At 38.1% G+C, this 20,046-nt stretch overlaps 3 protein-coding genes across 6 annotated transcripts; 2 read left to right on the top strand and 1 right to left on the bottom strand.

Annotated features, from left to right (window-relative positions):
* The first annotated feature begins 235 nt into the window (after positions 1–235).
* cdkl1 (cyclin dependent kinase like 1 (CDC2 related kinase)) lies at positions 236–10,198 on the top strand. 2 transcript variants are annotated; one of them, XM_081351496.1, is made up of 10 exons: positions 236–655; positions 1,189–1,409; positions 3,436–3,557; positions 4,870–4,942; positions 6,107–6,197; positions 6,281–6,481; positions 6,576–6,658; positions 6,747–6,803; positions 6,889–7,044; positions 9,301–10,198. In XM_081351496.1, the coding sequence occupies exons 2-10, from the start codon at positions 1,242–1,244 to the stop codon at positions 9,400–9,402; spliced, it is 1,053 nt and encodes a 350-aa protein (XP_081207622.1). In that variant the 5' UTR covers positions 236–655; positions 1,189–1,241; the 3' UTR covers positions 9,403–10,198. The 2 variants fall into 2 exon arrangements, with proteins under 2 accessions (XP_081207622.1, XP_081207623.1); XM_081351497.1 differs by having other exon boundaries at positions 238–655; positions 1,240–1,409.
* dmac2l (distal membrane arm assembly component 2 like) lies at positions 10,132–14,097 on the bottom strand. 2 transcript variants are annotated; one of them, XM_081351498.1, is made up of 5 exons: positions 13,899–14,097; positions 13,558–13,669; positions 11,773–11,981; positions 11,069–11,240; positions 10,132–10,639 (listed from the first exon to the last, which is right to left on the bottom strand). In XM_081351498.1, exons 2-5 carry the CDS (start codon positions 13,659–13,661, stop codon positions 10,525–10,527), a joined length of 600 nt encoding a protein of 199 aa, XP_081207624.1. In that variant the 5' UTR covers positions 13,662–13,669; positions 13,899–14,097; the 3' UTR covers positions 10,132–10,524. The 2 variants fall into 2 exon arrangements, with proteins under 2 accessions (XP_081207624.1, XP_081207625.1); XM_081351499.1 differs by having other exon boundaries at positions 10,132–10,984; positions 13,899–14,046.
* Positions 14,020–18,977, top strand: l2hgdh (L-2-hydroxyglutarate dehydrogenase). 2 transcript variants are annotated; one of them, XM_081351495.1, is made up of 11 exons: positions 14,020–14,280; positions 14,645–14,681; positions 15,039–15,154; positions 15,235–15,386; positions 15,491–15,622; positions 16,544–16,706; positions 16,787–16,821; positions 16,922–17,089; positions 17,169–17,326; positions 18,104–18,235; positions 18,387–18,977. In XM_081351495.1, exons 3-11 carry the CDS (start codon positions 15,097–15,099, stop codon positions 18,580–18,582), a joined length of 1,194 nt encoding a protein of 397 aa, XP_081207621.1. In that variant the 5' UTR covers positions 14,020–14,280; positions 14,645–14,681; positions 15,039–15,096; the 3' UTR covers positions 18,583–18,977. The 2 variants fall into 2 exon arrangements, with proteins under 2 accessions (XP_081207621.1, XP_081207620.1); XM_081351494.1 differs by lacking the exon at positions 14,645–14,681 and having other exon boundaries at positions 14,047–14,280.
* The last annotated feature ends 1,069 nt before the right edge of the window (positions 18,978–20,046 follow it).

Consider the following 20,046-nt stretch of genomic DNA (forward strand, 5'->3'; position numbering starts at 1 on the left):
GGAGCACCATTGACTGACATGGTATGGAAGAAAAATAAATTCAATGGAAGTCAATGTCATCAACCGTTTGGTTTCAAACATTCTTCAAAATATCTTCCTTTGTGTTTAGCCGAACAAAGACAATAATACAGGTTTGAAACAACATGAGGGTGAGTAAATGGTGACAGAATTTTCATTTTAGGGTGAACTATCCCTTTAACAAAACTTTTATCTGCGTGCACGTCGCCACGCGCTCGCGCGCACTGGTGGGTATGTGGAGGTTGAAAAAAGACTGCGTTGTATTTGATTTGTCCTCGGATGAAGGGATTTACGGTCCCACTGCTCCCGGCTCGTACATGACTGATCTGAGGTCAGCTTTTGCGGATTATTTCGAGCTTTTATCGTGTTGCTGTGCAGACTGAAGCGCGCGCAGAGTGGAGGCGGAGTTTCGACTGGGTTTCTACGGCGACCGGCCGCTTGTAAATAGCGTGTTTTCTTCTCCATGCGAACTCGAACACATTCTTGTTGTACGCGGACACACGGCTGCATCTGTCGTCAGATTCACTCAGCACAAACCTCTCCGCTTTTGTGACACATTTCGATCTCAGGAAGTTGCGCTTTGTGTACGCTTTTATTTTTTAATCATAAATCAAATATTTGGATGAGACATTGGAAGGTAAGCTCTCTCTCTCTCCCTCTCTCTCTCTCTATAATTACATAATAAGATGTGTATTGTAGTTTTATTTTATTTTTTAATTCTGCTTGGTAACTAGAGCTGATCTTGACCACAATCAAGTTATATAACAGTAAGACTTCAGTTACTCAAAATACATATTGTCATATAAACTTCCAAGAAATTATTTCAGAAATAAAATTCAGTGGCCAGCTGATGTTTGCCTAAAAAAATAGTGTGAGGAATTAAGTTTGGTGTCTCTTCCTTCAAAGGGCTCACAACAATTTCTAAGTGTTATTTTTTATAAAGGCAAGTGGCCCAGAACACTATTTTGGTAACACTTTTTTTTAAAATGTCCTTGTTGTTACAAGTTACATGTACTTAGTTGTACTAATTTTTGTAATTACACTGTAACAGGGACACCTTAAAAACGTTACTGCATTTTTTTTTTTTTTTTTTTACCTATATCCCTGTATGTGTCATTTACAAGCCTCATATTTGGCTCCAGGTTTTTTTTTTTTTTTTTTCACATTTAGATCAACATCAAGGTGAAACAGTATCTTAAGTGTGTTCTGCTGGTGTCACAGAGATGGAGAAGTATGAGAAGATCAGTAAGATTGGTGAAGGCTCGTACGGCGTCGTGTTCAAATGCAGGAATAAAGACACCGGACAGATCGTCGCCATCAAGAAGTTTGTAGAATCTGAGGATGATCCCATCATTAAGAAAATAGCGCTCAGAGAAATCCGCATGCTGAAGGTAAATGCTCAGTCTGACCCAGTTTAAACCAGCCTAAGTGGTTTGCTGGTCTTAGCTGGTTTAAGATGGTTCCCCAGCCTGGGCAAGCTGGTTTCTTAGGATGGCCCAGAACCCCTTTAAAACTAGCCAAAAACCAGCAAATCTGTTTAGGCTGGTTTAAGATTTACTATCACCATTTGTACAGTTGAAGAATAGTATTAGCAGTATTTTTGTCTCATTAGTCAGCATGAGGCAGTAGGATGTTTCAATAATCAGTGTCTGGAGCTCTTGTGTGATTTCCAAACTCTTTCCTTTGAGCTGAGAGCAAAGCTGTGGCCCTTTGAAGATCTGACATGTCAGCCAACACTGGCTTACCAATTAATTTCACTCTGTTATGCATGAAGGGATGGATGGATGAATATTCTTGTTGTTCCCTTCCCCTCCCTTGAGGGTATTTTTTATTATTATTTGGTCAGTCATAATAGCAGGCAATTATACTGTACCACAGATTTTGGACCATTTATTTGACTTCGGGCTGTAAAAATGTGTGGTTTTGTTTTTCTCTAAACGCAGTGCCAGTTTATTCTAAGTTCATAATTAAGGTAATGTATGTATGTTTAATGCAGCTGGGGTGGATGCTGACCTAAATCTTTTTTATATATATTTCCAGTTTTCATTTTATTTTTAGTTTGTCATTTATGTGCTTATGTCTTTTTTTTATTTTATTAGTTTTAGTAATTATAATTTAGTGCAGTAGTTAAACTCATTTATATTATATTTATTTTATTTTAGCTTTATTTTAATTACCAAATAAGATTTTTAGTTAACAATAGTTAATAAGGTTTAGTTAACAATAACAACACTGATATTGAACACTGTGTTTGTCATTGTGTGTGTTTTAATGAAATGCATCTAATAAGATGTGAAGCTGCTTTTTTAACATGTAAACACACACTTAAAGGGATAGTTAACCCAAAAATGAAAATTGTCATACTTTTTTCCAAACCTGTATGAGTTTCCTCCTTCTACTCAACACAAAAGAAGATATTTTAAACATTGTTGGTAACCACACAGTTGAAGGTAGCCATTGACTTCCATAGTAGGAAATATGGGTGCTGTCAACTGTGTGGTTACCAACAAGGTTTAAAATATCTTCTTTTGTGTTGAGCAGAAGAAGGAAACTCATACAGGTTTGGAACAACATGACAATTATGACAATTTTCGTTTTGAGGTGAATTATCCCTTTAATCAAATGTAGGCCTACACATTAAGGGCCAGATTTACTAATATCTTGCGCCAGCACAAACCCTCTTTCGGCATTAAAACAGTACTGTAAGGAAGGATTTACTAAAGACACGCAATGAAAAATTAGCGCTGAAAAGGCGTGGACCGTTTGTGGGAGTTTCCCTTTCAGGCGCAAACTTTATCGGATGAGAGTGTGTAAATGAATCACGCAAGGTGATTTACTAAGGTTTGCGCTCGTCAATGTACTGGTGTTTGCGTCATTATTAACCGTCCAAAAAAGTACGTCTTAAACCAGACACTTCTGGTAGATTGCGTTGGTCATTTAGGAAACGATCTGACTGCGTCTGTGAGAACTTTCCACTCCCATCGGCGCTGTTTTGGAATTGCGCTCTCACGCTAATTTGCCCTGTTTAGTAAATATGCCTCGAGGTAGGGTCCAAAAGTCTCAGACAGCATTGTAAATATGGACGTTTTATCATTTGAGCTGTGCAAGTATGCAGTATTTGGTTACTAGATTTGTGACAATGTCCATGTGAACTCTTCTGTAGACTATCATATGTTTTTTCTTCCATTGAAGCACAAGATGTTCATCTCTAATGCTGGAGAACATTATCATCATGTTTTACACCAACTTGTGGCATTCATTTTTAAAGCAAGGGGGGCAAACTAAATACTAAGATGTTTGGAAAAACTTGATTAAATCAGAATTAGATAAGAAGCATTTTCACTAGCAGTCTTGGACGTTTTGGATATATTTCCTCCACATATATGTTCTAATTTGTGCTTTACATTGTGTGTGTAGCAACTGAAACATCCAAACCTGGTGAATCTGATGGAGGTGTTCAGAAGAAAGAGAAAACTGCACCTGGTGTTTGAGTACTGCGACCACACTGTCCTAAATGAGCTGGACAGATACCCACGAGGGTGAGAACACACACACACACACACACACACACATGCAGACACACCTATAAAACAGCTCTGTGTTTCTCACACTAACAGACATATTGTTTTTGTTGCTATGACACCCAGCATGTCTTTAGTGGAATGTTTACAGCAGGATGCATTTGCCCTCTGTGGTGCACTTGACTAAGACGCTGTTAAACATTTAACAACATTTAACTCTTTCTGCCGTCCTCTTGATTTACGAGTCAAGAACCAACAAAGCTCACACAAAAAGATCACTTGTACATGCACATACACACTGAACCTATAGGGTTAGTGTGGAGTTCAGAAGGAGGGTTGAGATAGACAGAAGGGGCAGTGAAGAATGAATAGTTAATGGGATAGTTCACTCAGAAATAAAAATTGTCATTAATTACTCACCCTCATGTCGTTCCAAACATGTAAGACTTTCGTTCATCTTCGGTAGACAAATGAAGATCTTTTTGATGAAATCTGAGATTTCTGTCCCTCCATTGTCTACAGAACTGACAATTTGACGATTCAAAAAGTTCATAAAGAGATCGTAAAACTAATACATATGAGTTGAGCGGTAAAGTCAAAATTTTCTGAAGAGACATGATCACTTTATATGATGAACAGATTGAATTTAGGCTTTTATTCACATGTACACATTCATCAACACACATCAGTTGTGGTAAACGGAAGCTCAGGCATGCTTGCTTGACGTACGAGAACTATTGCGGTTCAGTCTTGTTACACAGCAGTTCTGCAAGAACCAATGAGGTTCATTCTCGTGTTACGCAGCAGTTTGAGCTTCTGCAAGAAACCATGAGGTTTGTTCTCGCAGGTTCGGTTGAGCTTCTGTTTATGTTCGCTGATCAAAGTTTATATGTGAATAAAAGCCTAAAGGAAATCTGTTCATCATATAAAAGCGATCAAGTCTCTTCAGAAAATTTGGACTAAACCGCTCCATTCATATGGATTCGTTTTACGATCTCTTTATGAACTTTTTGAAGCGTAGTAGTAGTTGTGTAGACTGTCAACAGAGGGACAGAAAACACTGAGATTTCATCAAAAATATCTTCATTTGTGTTCCAAAGATGAACGAAAGTCTTACAGGTTTGGAACGGCATGAGGGAGAGTAATTAATGACAGAATTTTCATTTTTGGGTGAATGATCCCTTTAAAGTAGAAAATGAGGTTTGTGTTCCTGTAACTGCATTGTGATGCTTTTGTGTGTGTGTGTGTGTGTGTGTGTGTGTGTGTGTGTGTGTGTGTGTGTGTGTGTGTGTGTGTGTGTGTGTGTGTGTGTGTGTGTGTGTTCACTCAGTGTTCCAGAGCACATGGTTAAAAGCATCATCTGGCAAACACTTCAGGCTGTGAACTTCTGCCACAAACAAAACGTAAGAATTTCAAACTTGTTGCCGCTCTCTCCCACTCTTATCTTCTCAACAGTATTATTTTTTATGAGTTAATTTAGAAAGGTATAAAATATTAAGGCAGCTGCATTTATACTGGTTAAGAAAAGTGCCATATTATAAAGACATAATATTGTTTCTAAAGTTAAATAATTAGCTTTTTAATTTTTTTACCTGTATTAAACCAAGTTATTACAATCTTATCTGGAAAAAAATTATTTTATATGAAGTATTAAAATTTTGTAATGTTAAAAAATATTTTCTTTAATAAAATTCATATTGTAAGTCAATAATGTTAACTGACATTTACAAATTATTAAAAATGTTATTTATTAAAAATGTATATTATATATTTTGTTCATTTAGTCTACAAATAAACACTTTATTTATTTATTTTAAAATGCAATTACAAATCTAGTATAATGTAATACAAAATTTAAAAAATCTGAATGCGGCAACTATGTAATTGTATCTTACACTTGTTTTAGTAGACCTCCAACATCATTTGCCTTGAACTGTATATTTGTTTCATGAACAGTCAAGTATGATAATAATAGTGAAGTGATGATGATGTTATAAAGGTACGCGTTCAAGCCATGTCGTAATTACCGTAATTCACGTGGTACTAGAAGTAGAAATTTACTGAGAGCTCTGACTTGTACCACGTGGCCGCTGTACCACCTGACCACTGCAGATTTAAGGTGTGTTCGACTTGAAGCAGCGCTGTTTTACCGTTTTATTTACGGTAATTACGACATGGCGTGAACGCAGCATAATAACATTAATTACCAGAAGAGGCGGGATCCAGATCCAGCCACTCCAGAATTGCACCTATTTAAGTGGTTCCACCAGTTTTCAGTCAGTTTAATATTAGTAATTCGTCTTAAAACATCTGATCTAAAAACAGTATTAAGGCAGTGGTTCTCAACTCTAGTCCTGGGCACCGCTCTACACATTTTGTATGTCTTCTTTATTTACTCATATATTAAGTTGGGTATCATGAGCTTTTTAGAAAAGATCTCCACAAACTGAAGTGAGTGTGTCAGATAAGAGAGACATACAAAATGTGCTGAGCGGTGGGTCCACAGCACCAGAGTTGAGAACCACTGTTTTAAGAGACTCAGATTGATTTAAAAATGTGTGTTTCAGTGTATCCACAGAGACGTGAAGCCTGAAAATATTCTCATCACCAAGCATCAGGTCATCAAACTCTGCGACTTTGGCTTTGCCAGGATCCTCAGTGCGTGCAGTCCATACACTTAAACCACACACACTCTGCACCTTCACCGTTTCATTCATCTAATGGCTCACTCTTTTTTTCAGCGGGTCCATGTGATTATTACACGGATTATGTAGCGACGCGGTGGTACAGAGCTCCAGAACTGTTAGTGGGAGACACACAGTACGGCCCGCCAGTGGACGTCTGGGCAGTGGGGTGCGTGTTTGCAGAGCTGCTCTCTGGCGCCCCCTTATGGCCAGGCAAATCTGATGTAGACCAGCTGTATCTGATTAGGAAAACTCTGGGTAAAAGACATACATGTGACTCTAGCTGTTTATATTATGTGTGAATAGATGCATGACATGAATGCCTTTTTTTTTCGTGTTGTTGTGTTCATAGGCGAGTTGATTCCTCGACACCAGCAGGTGTTCAGCACTAACCAGTTCTTTAGCGGAGTTTGTGTCCCTGAACCACAGGAGACGGTATGATGATTATTAACTTTTCATTCAGCATAAGTTCATTTCTAGAGGTCTAGAAAGTAAACGCACTCTACATGTGTCTTATGCACAGGAGCCTCTTGAACTGAGGTATCCAAACCTGTCGTACCAGGCACTGAGCCTCATGAAGGTCAGTTAAACACACACACACCCTATTCATTCAGAAGTCTACTATGCACTCAGAAACAGTACCAGCACCTCTCTGTCTCCCTCAGGGTTGTCTGCGGATGGATCCGGCTGAAAGGTTGTCCTGTGAGCAGTTACTAGAACAGCCATACTTTGACAGTCTGCGAGAGGAGAATGAGAGTGCGACACGTGAACTGGACCGGAAGAGACGCATACGCCAGCCACGCAAACACCTGCCTCCTGGGGTCTGTTGCCATGACTACAACACTCACCTAGGGCTGGGCCATATGACCCTTTATAGTGTGCGTTGATAGTTCGAGCTACACTATGGTCCAGAAACTTGCCGCAACAGCGCAAAGTTGATTCTGCGCTAATTTGATCATATTTAAAGGGATAGTTCACTTTGAAATTAAATTTTGGTATGTTTTAGCTTTCCTCAAGGGCATCCAAGATGTAGGTGTCTTTTTTTCCGCAGTAGTTTCAATTTTGATATTTTTAGGTCAAACCGTTCTTGTCTGTCAGTCGTATAATGCAGGTCTATGGTCACTGTCTCAAAGAGCATGCACAAGAGTCCAAATTAAAACAATTCCCCATCGTCCAAATTAAACAATTCCCGATCGTAAGTACACATTGACGGCCTAAGACACGAAACGAGCGGTTTGTGTGAGAAAACGAACAGTATTTATTTCGTTTTTAGCTCTTATACACAGCCACGTCCAAGTGATCTGAGGGCGCGCGCACATCCTGGTATGTGACGTGTACGCAGACTGGTGCATAGATATATACACTAGATGTCGCCTTAAAGACATTCATTCCAATGAACTGCTGTAGACAAGGCGACATCTAGTGTATATATCTATGCACCAGTCTGCGCACACGTCACACATCAGGATGCGCGAGCGCCCTCAGATCACTTGGACGTGGCTGTGTATAAGAGGTAAAAACGATATAAATACTGTTCGTTTTCTCACACAAACCGCTCGTTTCGTGTCTTAGGCCATCAATGTGTACTTACGATGGGGAATTGTTTAATTTGGACGATGGGGAATTGTTTTAATTTGGACTCTGTGCATGCTCTTTCAGATAGTGACCATAGACCTGCATTATACGACTGACAGACAAGAACGGTTTGACCTAAAAATATCAAAATTGAAACTACTGCGGAAAAAAAGACACCTACATCTTGGATGCCCTTGAGGTAAGCTAAAACATACCAAAATTTAATTTCTAAGTGAACTATCCCTTTAAAAAATATGATATTTATAATTAATAATTTGTTACTACTGTAAATCTATATTACATTATTATGGGATCTCCTTTAATGCTTTCAGAACTTTTACTTTTAAAATAATTTTGTTTGTATTTTCAAAATATATTTTTATATTAACATTTTAATGACAGTATATTTATTGAACAAAAATGAATTTTTATTTATTAAAATAAACCGAATATAGTTTTATATATAGCAACTTTGCCAAAGTTATTGTTTTAAACAAGTATTAACTTAGACATTGTTAAAATCTATTTTAGCTTAAGTATTTGTATAAATAATGTGTGACTGATAATATGTTTCTTGAGCAGCAAATAAAGCTGAAAATTCTGCTTTACTATCACAGGAATAAATTACATTTTATAATATATTACCAAAGTAATATCTGTTATCTTAAATTGTAATTATATTACTGTATTTCTGATCAAATCTTGGTGGACTTAAAGGAGAACTCCGGTCAATTTTAACATTGAACTCGTTTTTTTGTAAATTTGGAGTGCTGTCAATACAGATAACAACGACAAAAATCGGTGTTGCCTACACCGAGTTATTCTATTTTTAAAATTTGCGCCCTGTTGACTTCAATGGGGCAATGTTTAAACCTGCTTTTAGCCTCTTAACATCCTTGATGTGTCATTACAAGTGCCCAGCCATGTGAGTGATTCCTTTAGAGTTAACACGGGTGAATCTGACTGCAGTAGATGTGAAAGATATGAATAAAAATAAAGTTAATTCGGCCAGCACACATACCTGTATTTACATCCTGTTTTCGGTTGAAGTCCACAGTAGTCGATTGTCGAGTTGGCTCACATTGGCTGTGCACTTGTAATGACACATCAAGGATGTTAAGAGGGTAAAAGCAGGTTTAAAATATGCCCCATTGAAGTCAACAGGGCGCAAATTTTAAAAAGAGGATAACACGGTGTAGACAACACCGATTTTTGTCGTTGTTCTCTGTATTGACAGCACTCCAAATTTACAAAAAAATTAGTTCAATGTTAAAATTGACCAGAGTTCTCCTTTAAGAGACTTCTTTCAAAAACATTTTTAAAAAGACCAAACTTGTGAACTCTTTTGGGAATATTTCTTTCTTTCTTTTCACCCAAGAATAACTATATTGTGAAATAAACCGTTCATTTAAAATTACATTTTGTCATACTGCCCATCCTCACTCTCATAGAAATCCCTGGTTTATTTAAATATTTCAAATCCCCGTTCTCTGTGTGTGTAGTATCTGCCTCAGTTGGCCAGCAGTACTGTCTTCCCAGCCGTGGAGAACAGAAAATACTACAACAACCTGCGCAAATTCAACTGTCATCTGCCCAACATATGATGGACGCCGACTCATCAGGAACCCGAGAACCGAGCGTCCACCTCCCAGCTGGTGTGTGAGATAGACAAAGGGCTCTGCTCTGCCTGTAGAACAATGATGTCACACTGCCAAAGCAAAGACTCACAGAGGCATTTCTGTAATATGTAAAATGACAACAGCAATAATAATAGCATTAAAATCGGATGTTGTGCTGTGCTTGATAGTTTGATTAGAAACTGACATCAGTGCTGTAGAAGAGTTTGCTCTGTGGGACAGATTTTTTTTTTAACCTCTATTATTAGATACAGATATTTTTCTTAATTATAAACGCTAATGATGCTTCATGTATGTTTGAAGTGTGTATATATGACGATAATTTGTAGAAACGTAACCAGGTGCAAAACAGAATCTGCAGACTTTTCTGTGTAGAAAGACTTTGGAATTCTGCAGAATGCATTTTTTCGGAAAAAGTGTAAAACGGAATTGTGAGTTGCTGAAAGCAAATTAGCCAAAATATTTAAGAAATGAAATTTGAGGATGTGTAGAACTTGTAGATAAATCTGTGGCTCTTTCTGTGTGTTCCTGGACATAACCCTGCGTTTTGTTTGACAACATTTATTACCCCATTGTGGACATAATGATCTTTATTGTTGCCTTTACGACTGGTGCTACTAATTGAGCCACTGTCTCGCACCAAATGCCAAATTCGAGAGACATGATTCGCAAATGTGTTTTTTTGAGTTGAGATGTATAGCTGTAAAATCAAATCGTTTTTGTTTGTTTTCAGACTAAATCATTAAAGATCTTTCTGCAACATATATTTGTTTCTATAGCTTTTTCATAAGAAACGAAGCAAGAAATGTGTGTAGACAAAAACAACAAAAAACTACCGCTGAAAGTTTATTGTTAACGGCAACATAAGATTGTTCATCTACTTAATCAAAGCTGATTCGGTGGGAATCCGGTGTTGTTGATTTGCCTCTAAAGCAAAGCAGCTCTTTGGATCCGTCTCTGGGATGCTCAGTTGCTTGGCTACTGTTGCCACAGAAGTCATGGACATGAGCCAGAGGGGTTGTCTGGCCTGGTCACAAGGCTGTGAGAGTTGTGTTGTTCCAAATGTGCTCTGATAGATGATGTGATTGGTTAAGCAAGGTCCAGTTCTATGGCGAGTCTGGGAAGTGCGGTCTGGAGTCTGTCCACAGTCTGATCTTTATCTTTTACACCAGGGAGATCACTGAGAAACAGCAACTCCAGGTTCCTAATACACACAAGCAGACAATCTGAGGTAACGGTTGTTACTCAAACCAATGTGTCGTCCAGGGTTGTGTTTAGGGCGTTTTCAAACCTGTAGACTGCTTTGTTCTGAAACAGGGACTTAATTTGTTGCATTTTCTTCTTGGTTCGGTTCACTTTCATATATGCCTAAACGAACCGAACTACGGGAGAAAGCCCACCAAACGCTCCAAGCGAGCTAAATAGATTGTAGAAACTTTTGGCAACATTGGTCTCTGTTCAACTGAGGCTCACAATGCTTCTGGGAAACGCATTCCTGGCTGATAAATCTTCTGATATTTGGTCATTTGAGATCAACGTCGTCCAATCACTGTCCTCATTTGGCATACACAAAATGTGGAGTAATATGCAGTAATATGGTGCTAAATTGAAATGAAAAATGCTGTTGTCATACCTGAGTTGATGAAGAGCGATGAGTCCTTTATCTGTCACATTACCACAGGAAACTACCGTCATGTTCTTCACACTGTCCTGCAGCGTCTTTATTTGACTCAAGCGCTCCAGACAGGCGTCTTCTATATAAATACACTTATTCAACCTGATATCCTCCAAGTGCTCGAGACCCTCTAAACACAAACACAAAGGTAACCTTTATTGAGTAGAGTAGGTGTACTGTAAAATGTAGTGTACTGTATAGTAAAACTAGATGTGTGAAAAGAGAGAGAACCGCACTGTATCTGTCAGTGTAAAACACCCTTTTGCTTTACGTCACTTTTTCCCACAACTGAACCTCTCATCCTCACCTGTGACACACAGACAGTGTCTCATCCTCACCTGTGACACACAAACGGTGTCTCAGTGTCTCACCACATCACACACACACACACACACACACACACGGTAGCGTCCTCACAAACTTTCCCTCTCTGGGGTCTAATTTAATAAATAATGCAAGATTGTTTTGCTGGAGAAAATAGAGTAAGAGTTCTTGGCCTTCTCCATTCACTAATGATTTCATTAAATTTGCATAGGTAATGTACAGTAACAATGCTAAAGGTTAAAAGATAATTCTGCTGCATAAAGGTAACTGGGTGAGGACAGTGAGAAGGGTGTTAATGTGCGTTCAATCGATCTTTTGGCACTGCAGCATTCACTTACCCAGGTGATCAAAACCACGATACATGATGCAGGACTCTGTGGCATCGATAGCTTCTATCTTGTACCGGCCCAGCGGCCCGGTCGGGAGTCCGTTGTAGTCGTGCTGCCAGCGGTCGAAGCCACGGAACCGAACTTTTGCACCACATCTCAGGAGCCACTCGGCAGCAGCTCGATCAGGACCCACTGCTTTAATACGCTCATAATCAACTCTATATTGATCAAAGAACACAACAATTACTGAATAATGCATCTGGAAAGGCGACGTGACATTTTAAGCAGTGACTGCAGTGTCCTGCTGTGTGAGTGTGTCATGCCATCTAAAACCAGTGATAGACCAATTAAGTCTTGTATAAACTACCGTTCAAAGGTTTAGGGGTCGGTTTATGAGCAACTGGGGCCTTATGCTCACCAAGGCTGCATTTATTAGATCAAAAATACAGTAAAACAGTAATATTGTGAGATGTTATTAGAATTGAAAATAATTTTCTATTTTAATATATTTTAAAATGTTAATTTATTCCTGTGAATTCAAAGCTGGATTTTCAGCATCATTACTCCAGTCTTCAGTGTCACATGATCCTTCAGAAATCATTCTAATATGTTGTTTGGGTCCTTAACATTTCTTAATATTTCTTAAATTACTGAAAGGAATAGTTAACTTAAAAATTTAAATTCTGTCATCATTTACTCACCCTCAAGTTGTTTCAAACCAGAATGAATTTATTTCTTCTTCTGAACACAAAGGAAGATATTCTGAAGTTGGAAACCAAACTGTTTAACATCGACTTCCACAGTATTTTTTTTCCTGCTATGGAAGTCAATGGGGTCCATCAACTGTCTTGTTACAGGCATTCTTCAAAATATCTTCCTTTGTGTTCAGCAGAAGAAAGAAATTCATACAGGTTTGAAACAACTTGAGGGTGAATAAATGATGACAGAGTTTTCATTTTAAAATTAACTATTCCTTTAATATTTTGTGATTTTTTTTGTGTGACTTTTTTTCATTGTATGATAAGTAGAAAGTTCAAAACAGCATTTATTTGAAATAGAAATCTTTACATTAACATTAAAGATTTATGTTAAATTATAAATGTCTTTACTGTCACTTTTGATTGATTGAATGTGTCCTTGCTGAATAATAATAATAATAATAATAATAATAAATCTTACTGACCCTAAACTTTGAACAAGAACTGCATATCTTATTTGTTGTGATATATAAATATATTATATTTCATATTATAAATATATTTCACTAAGCGGCAAATGGCAACACAACTTTTTGGCAGTGGTATTGGCCAATAAAAAAAAAACATATTCGTCGACCACTATTTTGTACCGTATTTTTCAGAGACTATATGGAACTTTTAAAATGAATTTGTCACACTTCAGGACTGTTTAAGTGAAGTGCAAAAAAGCTAGAAGGTGATTACAAATCAGTAAAAAGCACACCTATATACTTCACATCCACTGGACAGCCACATTTTTTTCCAAAAAAGTATAAAACTGAACTGCTAGATGCTATTACTTTAAAGTTACAAGTTTAGACTCTAAATAAGATCTGTTGTTGTGAATTACCACATTTAAATTAGTCTCTGTGGGGATTTCTCACTCTAAGGAATAGTCACTCTAGATATTAGTCTCTTTATAGGTATCTAGAGCTTATAACTGGCCTCGGGTGCTTTAGAATCTGCTGTGGGTTGGGAAAGGAAATAATTATGACATTAGAGGAAAAACTAAACTAGTTACGTAATTGTTGTTTTGGAAAAAATATTCAAAAATTACTTGTTGAAAACAGCATTGAGCCACCCCCAGAACTCTCGACTGCCCCCTGGCGGCTGCTTGCGTGCGGATAAAACCATCCGCGCTGACCAGGTCAACAATCTCATGTCTATGACTAAAATAAAGAGACGACACGTCAATGCATGAAGACGCACTGTTCAAATACACTTTCTAATAAAAGATCGAGAAGAACAATCTGTACGTTGACGGTCATGTCATTGAATCTTATAGGCCAACATAATAATTTATCAAACCACTAAATGCAGTACAGATGCAAGATAATTTGTTCTAATCGTATTCAGAACCGCTAAAAAAAGAAATAGTGTGAATCTTACAAAACTGACCGTGTGGTTCGGGTAGTGCTGGTCTGGATATGTGCGTAGTGTCTGTTATTTACATCCCGTGTCCTCCATGCGCGCGCGTTGATCTTTCACCCTTTACGTCATCCCATCCCGCGCTCCCATTGGTCAGTGAGTGTGCGACCTGTGCGTCAGGGGCGGGGCCACGAAGGACAAGCTTTCAGCGCCCGAGCGAAGAGATTCCCTAAACCAGACCGGGTCAAAGACGAGCACTATGATCACACGGCACACAAGATAAGTCTGTTAGGAAAAGTAAACACTTATTTTGTGGAATAATGATACGAACTTTCTGTACCGGATATGTGTGCGCGCGTTTACTGTCACAGGGATCAAAGTCTGCAATGTGCAGAGCTGCACATCACAGCGGGTGAGAGTAACAACAGCTCTGCTATAGAGTACTTAAGGAGTATTTATAGTGACAGAAAAGGTTCTGACTGTAGTGTCACGCTAAGAATCCTATTAAAAGTATTTTGGCTGTAGTATGTCAATTGTGACTGCACAGTGATAGGATACATTCAATAACACTTCAGTTAAGGGTGCACCGATATTATAAAATGGGATAGTTCAACCGAAAATGTAATCATACTTATCATCGTGTTGTTCCAAACCTGTGTGACCTATTTTCTTATGCGGAAGACAGAAAGATTTTGAGGAATGTTGGTAACCAAACAGTTTGGTTGTATGGAGAAAAAAAATACATTTCTCAAAATATCATTATGTATGTTCCACAGAAGAAGAAATGTCAAACATGTTTGGTATTATATGAGGGTGAGTAAATGTTGACATAATTGAAATCATTTTTTTGGGGGTGAACTATGCCTTTAAAGTAATCAATAATTATTTATGGTATATGGACAAATATTAAAGAAAACTAAACTGTTTTTATAAATAAATCAAACACTTTAAACTAAAATCAGCCATTTCATATTCTACAAGTGAAATTAGGCATCACCGCATTATGCGATTTTCTACAGATTACATTTAACAGTGATATTAAACTATTCGAGTTAGTAAACATCAACTTTAAGTGAGTGTTCGATGATGACAAATAGTAAAAATAGATGAAATGCGCTTGCACAATTACATTTCCAATCTCGGCTGATAACATACCATTGTATTGTGTAGCTCATTCGATGTGGCTGTTATTGGTGGAGGGATTGTTGGACTGGCCTCTGCCAGAGAGATGATCCTCAGGCACCCAAACCTCACCTTTACTCTGCTGGAGAAAGAGAAAGAGCTTGGTGAGTGTGCATTGGTTCTTCTAGATGCTTATTCATATCCATGCTGATTTCATTTTAATTTCGTTGGTGTCTCCCCCCAGCTCTCCATCAGACAGGTCATAACAGTGGTGTGATCCACAGTGGGATTTACTACACACCGGGCTCTCTTAAGGCTCAGCTTTGTGTTCGTGGAGCCAAGCTGACATATCAGTACTGTCAGAAGAAAGGTGTCCCTTATAAGAGATGTGGCAAGGTGAGAATGAGCACAGGCCCCTTAACACCACAGATACCAAATCCTGGACCTGACAAAGAGATTTGTCTCTATTTGTGTGTGTGTGTATGTGTGTGTGACTGCAGCTTATCGTAGCAGTGGAGAAAGAGGAGATTCCACGTCTAAAAGCTCTATATGAGCGCGGTCTGAAGAACAATGTACAAGATCTCAAGCTGATTGACGCCAAAGCCATTCGAGAGAAAGAGCCGTACTGCAGGGTGAGTGACACCTGTCTGTGTGTTAATGAAAGATTAGGTACATATTTTCCACGCGTGTATCATTCATTGGTTTGATCAATAACCAGCAGATTGCACAACTGCTTTCATCAGGCCTTTACCTGGTTCAGGTGACCTTAGGCCTGCTGTTTCAAACACTGATTTATTAACCTATTTATGACCGTCATCTATGTGTTTGAATGTTGTATGATGTCTTTTAATCTCAGTAAAGTCAGTTAACGTTTAGCTTCACTTACACTAGATAAAAAATTTGGGGTCTGTAAGATATTTTTTAAATGTTTTTGAAAAAAGAACTCGTCTCTTATATTCATCAAAGCTGCATTTATTTAATCTAAAATGCAGTAAAACAGTAATATTGTTACAATTTAAAATAACTGTTTTCTATTTTAATATATTTTTAAAAAGTTATTTATTCCTGTGTTGGCAAAGCTACATTTCCGTTGTGCTGCTTAGTACATTTTTGGAAACTGTGATACATTTTTTCAGGATTCTTTGATGAATAGAAAGTTAAAAAGAACAGCGTTTAGACGGGTAGAGACCATCCGAATCTTTCATCATGCGCAATAAATCACTGTTTGTTTTGTTTATAGATAACATTTTTTCTTAAATAGATAATGTTACAATAACAGACTGTAGTGACTTCCAGTAATCAGAATTTCTGTTCATCCAAAATGAAAAGAACAAATAGTTTCGCAGATTATTTCAGAAAATGAAGCAGAATTTCAGTTGCTCACTGGTGCACCCCTCGACTCCAGGAAGTTGTGTAGTGCCAGCCGGTCAGATCTGCAGAGAACTGCTGATTTCAGCCAACCAATGGCATTTTTGTGTGCATTATGCATCAAACAGTCAGATAACGGACTGTACATGAAATATGTATGAAATCATTCCTTTGTTTATACATAGGGCATCATGGCATTGGACTCTCCATTCACGGGGATCGTTGACTGGCAGTTAGTGGCTGTGACCTACGGTAAAGACTTCCAGGAAGCAGGTGGGACTGTGATGACAGACTTTGAGGCATCAGACATCACGGTTGCAGCAGAGAGCCCAGCTGGGAGTGCTGAAGGTGAGTCACGTGACCTGTTCGATGTCCCAGACCGCTTTCTTTTCTTTAATATAACTCTATTCATCGCTTTGTGTGTTTAGGGCTGAAATATCCCATCACCATCAAAAGCTCACAGGTGAGAAACTGAAATGTTTTAATCATGTTTTTATGATTTCAGGTCGGAAACGTATCTCTTGGGATTGTGTATGTCTTAGTATGGCTGTGTTTGTGTGCAGGGGAAGGAGGTGAGGTGTCGGTTCGTGTTGACATGTGGAGGCCTTTACTCTGATCGTTTGTCTGAGATGTCTGGCTGTAGTTCAGAGCCCCGTATCGTTCCCTTCAGAGGAGATTACCTGGTGCTCAAGCCAGAGAAAAACTACCTGGTCAGGGGCAACATCTACCCTGTGAGTAGAAACAGCCCACACACACACTTAATCCACAGATATATGAGCGTGTCTTTAAGGTCTCTGTTTGTGTGCCTAGGTGCCAAACCCACGCTTCCCATTTCTTGGAGTCCATTTCACTCCTCGAATGGATGGTAGTGTCTGGCTGGGCCCAAACGCGGTGTTGGCTTTTAAACGAGAGGGGTATAAACTCTATGACTTCGACACACAAGACTTCATTAACGCGCTCTCCTACAGGTACATACCAATACACATTGGTACACTACTGTTTTTTTTAAACAAATGAATGAAATGCTTTATTTCAGCATGGATGCATTAAATTGATCAAAAATTTACAGTAAAGGCATTAATGTTACAAAATACTTTCTATTCATTAAAGAAACCTGAAAAATCTGTCATGTTTCCACAAGAAATGTTTCTTGAGCAGCAAATCAGCATATCAGAATGATTTCTGAAAGATCATGTGACACTGAAGACTGTCGACAATCAGTCTGAAAATTCAGCTTTGTCATCACAGGAATAAATTACATTTGAAAACATATTCAAATAGAAAACAGTTCTTATGAATAATAGTATTTGTAATAGTATTTCACAACATTACTGTTTTTACTCTATTTTTAATCACTTACTAACCTTTGTAAAGTTATATCCAGTTTTACATCTTTGTTATGAAAACGACATGGCCTGAAACTAAAATGACCATGAAAATAATGAGAATAATTTACATCTCAAATAATAAATGGTTTAACAGGAAAATGAATGTAAGGGTTTTTATAAAATTATAAACTTCACGTTTTGCTTTTAAAATGGTTATGAAGTAAATTGGCCCCATTTTCTTCTATTCTTCATGTCGACGATGACAGGTCAAAATACGTTTTTATGGTAATCAACATGCCAAAATGCTGTCGATTGAGCTAACTGAACCCTGAATATTCCTTCAAATACATTCGGGTGTTTATTTAAGACTGAAAACTGTGTGTGTGTGTGTGTGTGTGTGTGTGTGTGTGTGTGTAGGGGTCTTCAGAGGCTGGTGATGAAGAACATTGTGCATGGAATGGGGGAGATGTATAGAGGTGTGTTTCCCAGTGCTCAGGTGAAGATTCTGCAGAAGTTCATACCTGAACTTGGCCCCAGTGATGTCCTCAGGTACAATCACTCTATTGGGAAAGGTTATAAGGGTCATGCTTAGTGTCATTTATCGTCACTATTGCTGTATAGTCACTCTCAAATAGTGTTTTTGTCCTGCACACGCTGGCCTGTTTGAAAATGTTGTTTTTCCGCTTGTTGGTTTGTGCAGGGGGCCGTCCGGTGTGCGTGCACAGGCATTGGATGCTGAAGGAAACCTGGTGGATGATTTTGTGTTTGACGGTGGGAAGGGAGAGCTGGGCAGCCGGATTCTGCACGTACGCAATGCACCGTCACCCGCTGCGAGCTCCTCTCTGGCCATCGCCGAGATGATCGCAGATGAGCTGGAGAAAAGATTTCAACTGTAGACATAGCTCAGATGCCATCACCATGATAACACTCTCATTCTTATACTTTAATTCAGAGTATAAAAGAATAATTATAGAATGAAACTTTGGTATTGTGTGGAACAGTCATAATACAAAAAGATTTCTGGTGCTCTTTTTTAATCTATCTTCTGCAAATAATGCAGATTTTAGGAAGTTTTGGGAAACTATTATCATGTCTTTGTAAATCTATTGATCTAACTGCCTTAAAGTAATGTACAAAGGTAGTTGCCTCTTAAGAGAATGTGTTCACTCCATATCTGAATTTGTAAAAAAAAATAAAATAAAACATGACATTATTTTTGGTGGGTTTTCAAATTATCTCGAAGCTCTGATGTCTGAAGCGAGTTATTGAGTAATAAAAAACAATTCTTCTGATTTGTTCCTTGTAGAATCAGGGTTTTCAACCCATATATAAAGCATACATTTTCTTGACATTATAACTATTTTCTTCCTTTCTAGCATAATCTGTTAGGTGAACATGTAATGTTAGTTTATATTATTGAAAGGTTTTTTTTCTACAGAGTAAAGTATTTTTTAGAGCTTGGCATAACTAAACCTTGTTTATTCAGGTTTTTCAAGACTAGGAACCCTGATACTTCAAAGAAAAGAAAAAAAAAGATGTTGAGGAGGTGAAACATTTAGATTTTTTGTTGCTTTAGCAGCTTATTTTAATCCATGTTATATTTTAAATCATTTTAAAAGGATGGTTCACCCAAAAATGTACTTAACCTCAAGGTTTTTTTTTTCTTCTGTTCAACACAAAAGAAGATATTTTGAAGAATGTCAGTAACCAGACAGTTGACGGCACCCATTGATTTCCATAGTAGGAAAACAATACTATGGAAGTCAATGGGTGCTGTCAATTGTCTGGTTACTGACATTCTTCAAAATCTCATCTTTTATGTTCAACAGAAGAAGAAAAAACTCGTGCAGGTTTGGAACAACATGAAGGTGAATACATTTTTTTTTTTTTTTTAGGTGATCTATCCCTAATCTTGAAGCCCATTCAGTTTTGCTGTGGGCCCCGGCCCTCTGCAGCCACTGCTGTAAAAGCTTAAACCCCTTTTCTAGAGCATTAATCTGCTGAAATGTCCCCAAGAAAAAGTGTTTACATGATTTATTGGGTGGCCGTGTCTCTACTGACCACACGATAGCAGTGGTTGGCTGGAAATTTGGGGGATTTTCAGATCTATAGGAACTAAAATAACTATCAAAAATATAATGTGTGAATACCGCTGACAAGGCACTTCAAGATTATTCAGTGCTTTTTACTGAAAGGCAAAAACAATAGTTTCACTGTAAAAAGTTCTTCTAGAAAACACGCTTGAGCGTATGTGTGTTTATTGTGCCAAAATAAGACATATCGTGTATGTGCTACGTTGCTGCGCTTGTTCTCTCTCTCTCTCGCTCGCACACAGCGGGCGATCCCTCCCTCCGGGCTGC

This window comes from Scardinius erythrophthalmus (assembly GCF_964197995.2).
Source record: "Scardinius erythrophthalmus genome assembly, chromosome: 21".
In the NCBI taxonomy this organism is placed as follows: domain Eukaryota; kingdom Metazoa; phylum Chordata; class Actinopteri; order Cypriniformes; family Leuciscidae; genus Scardinius; species Scardinius erythrophthalmus.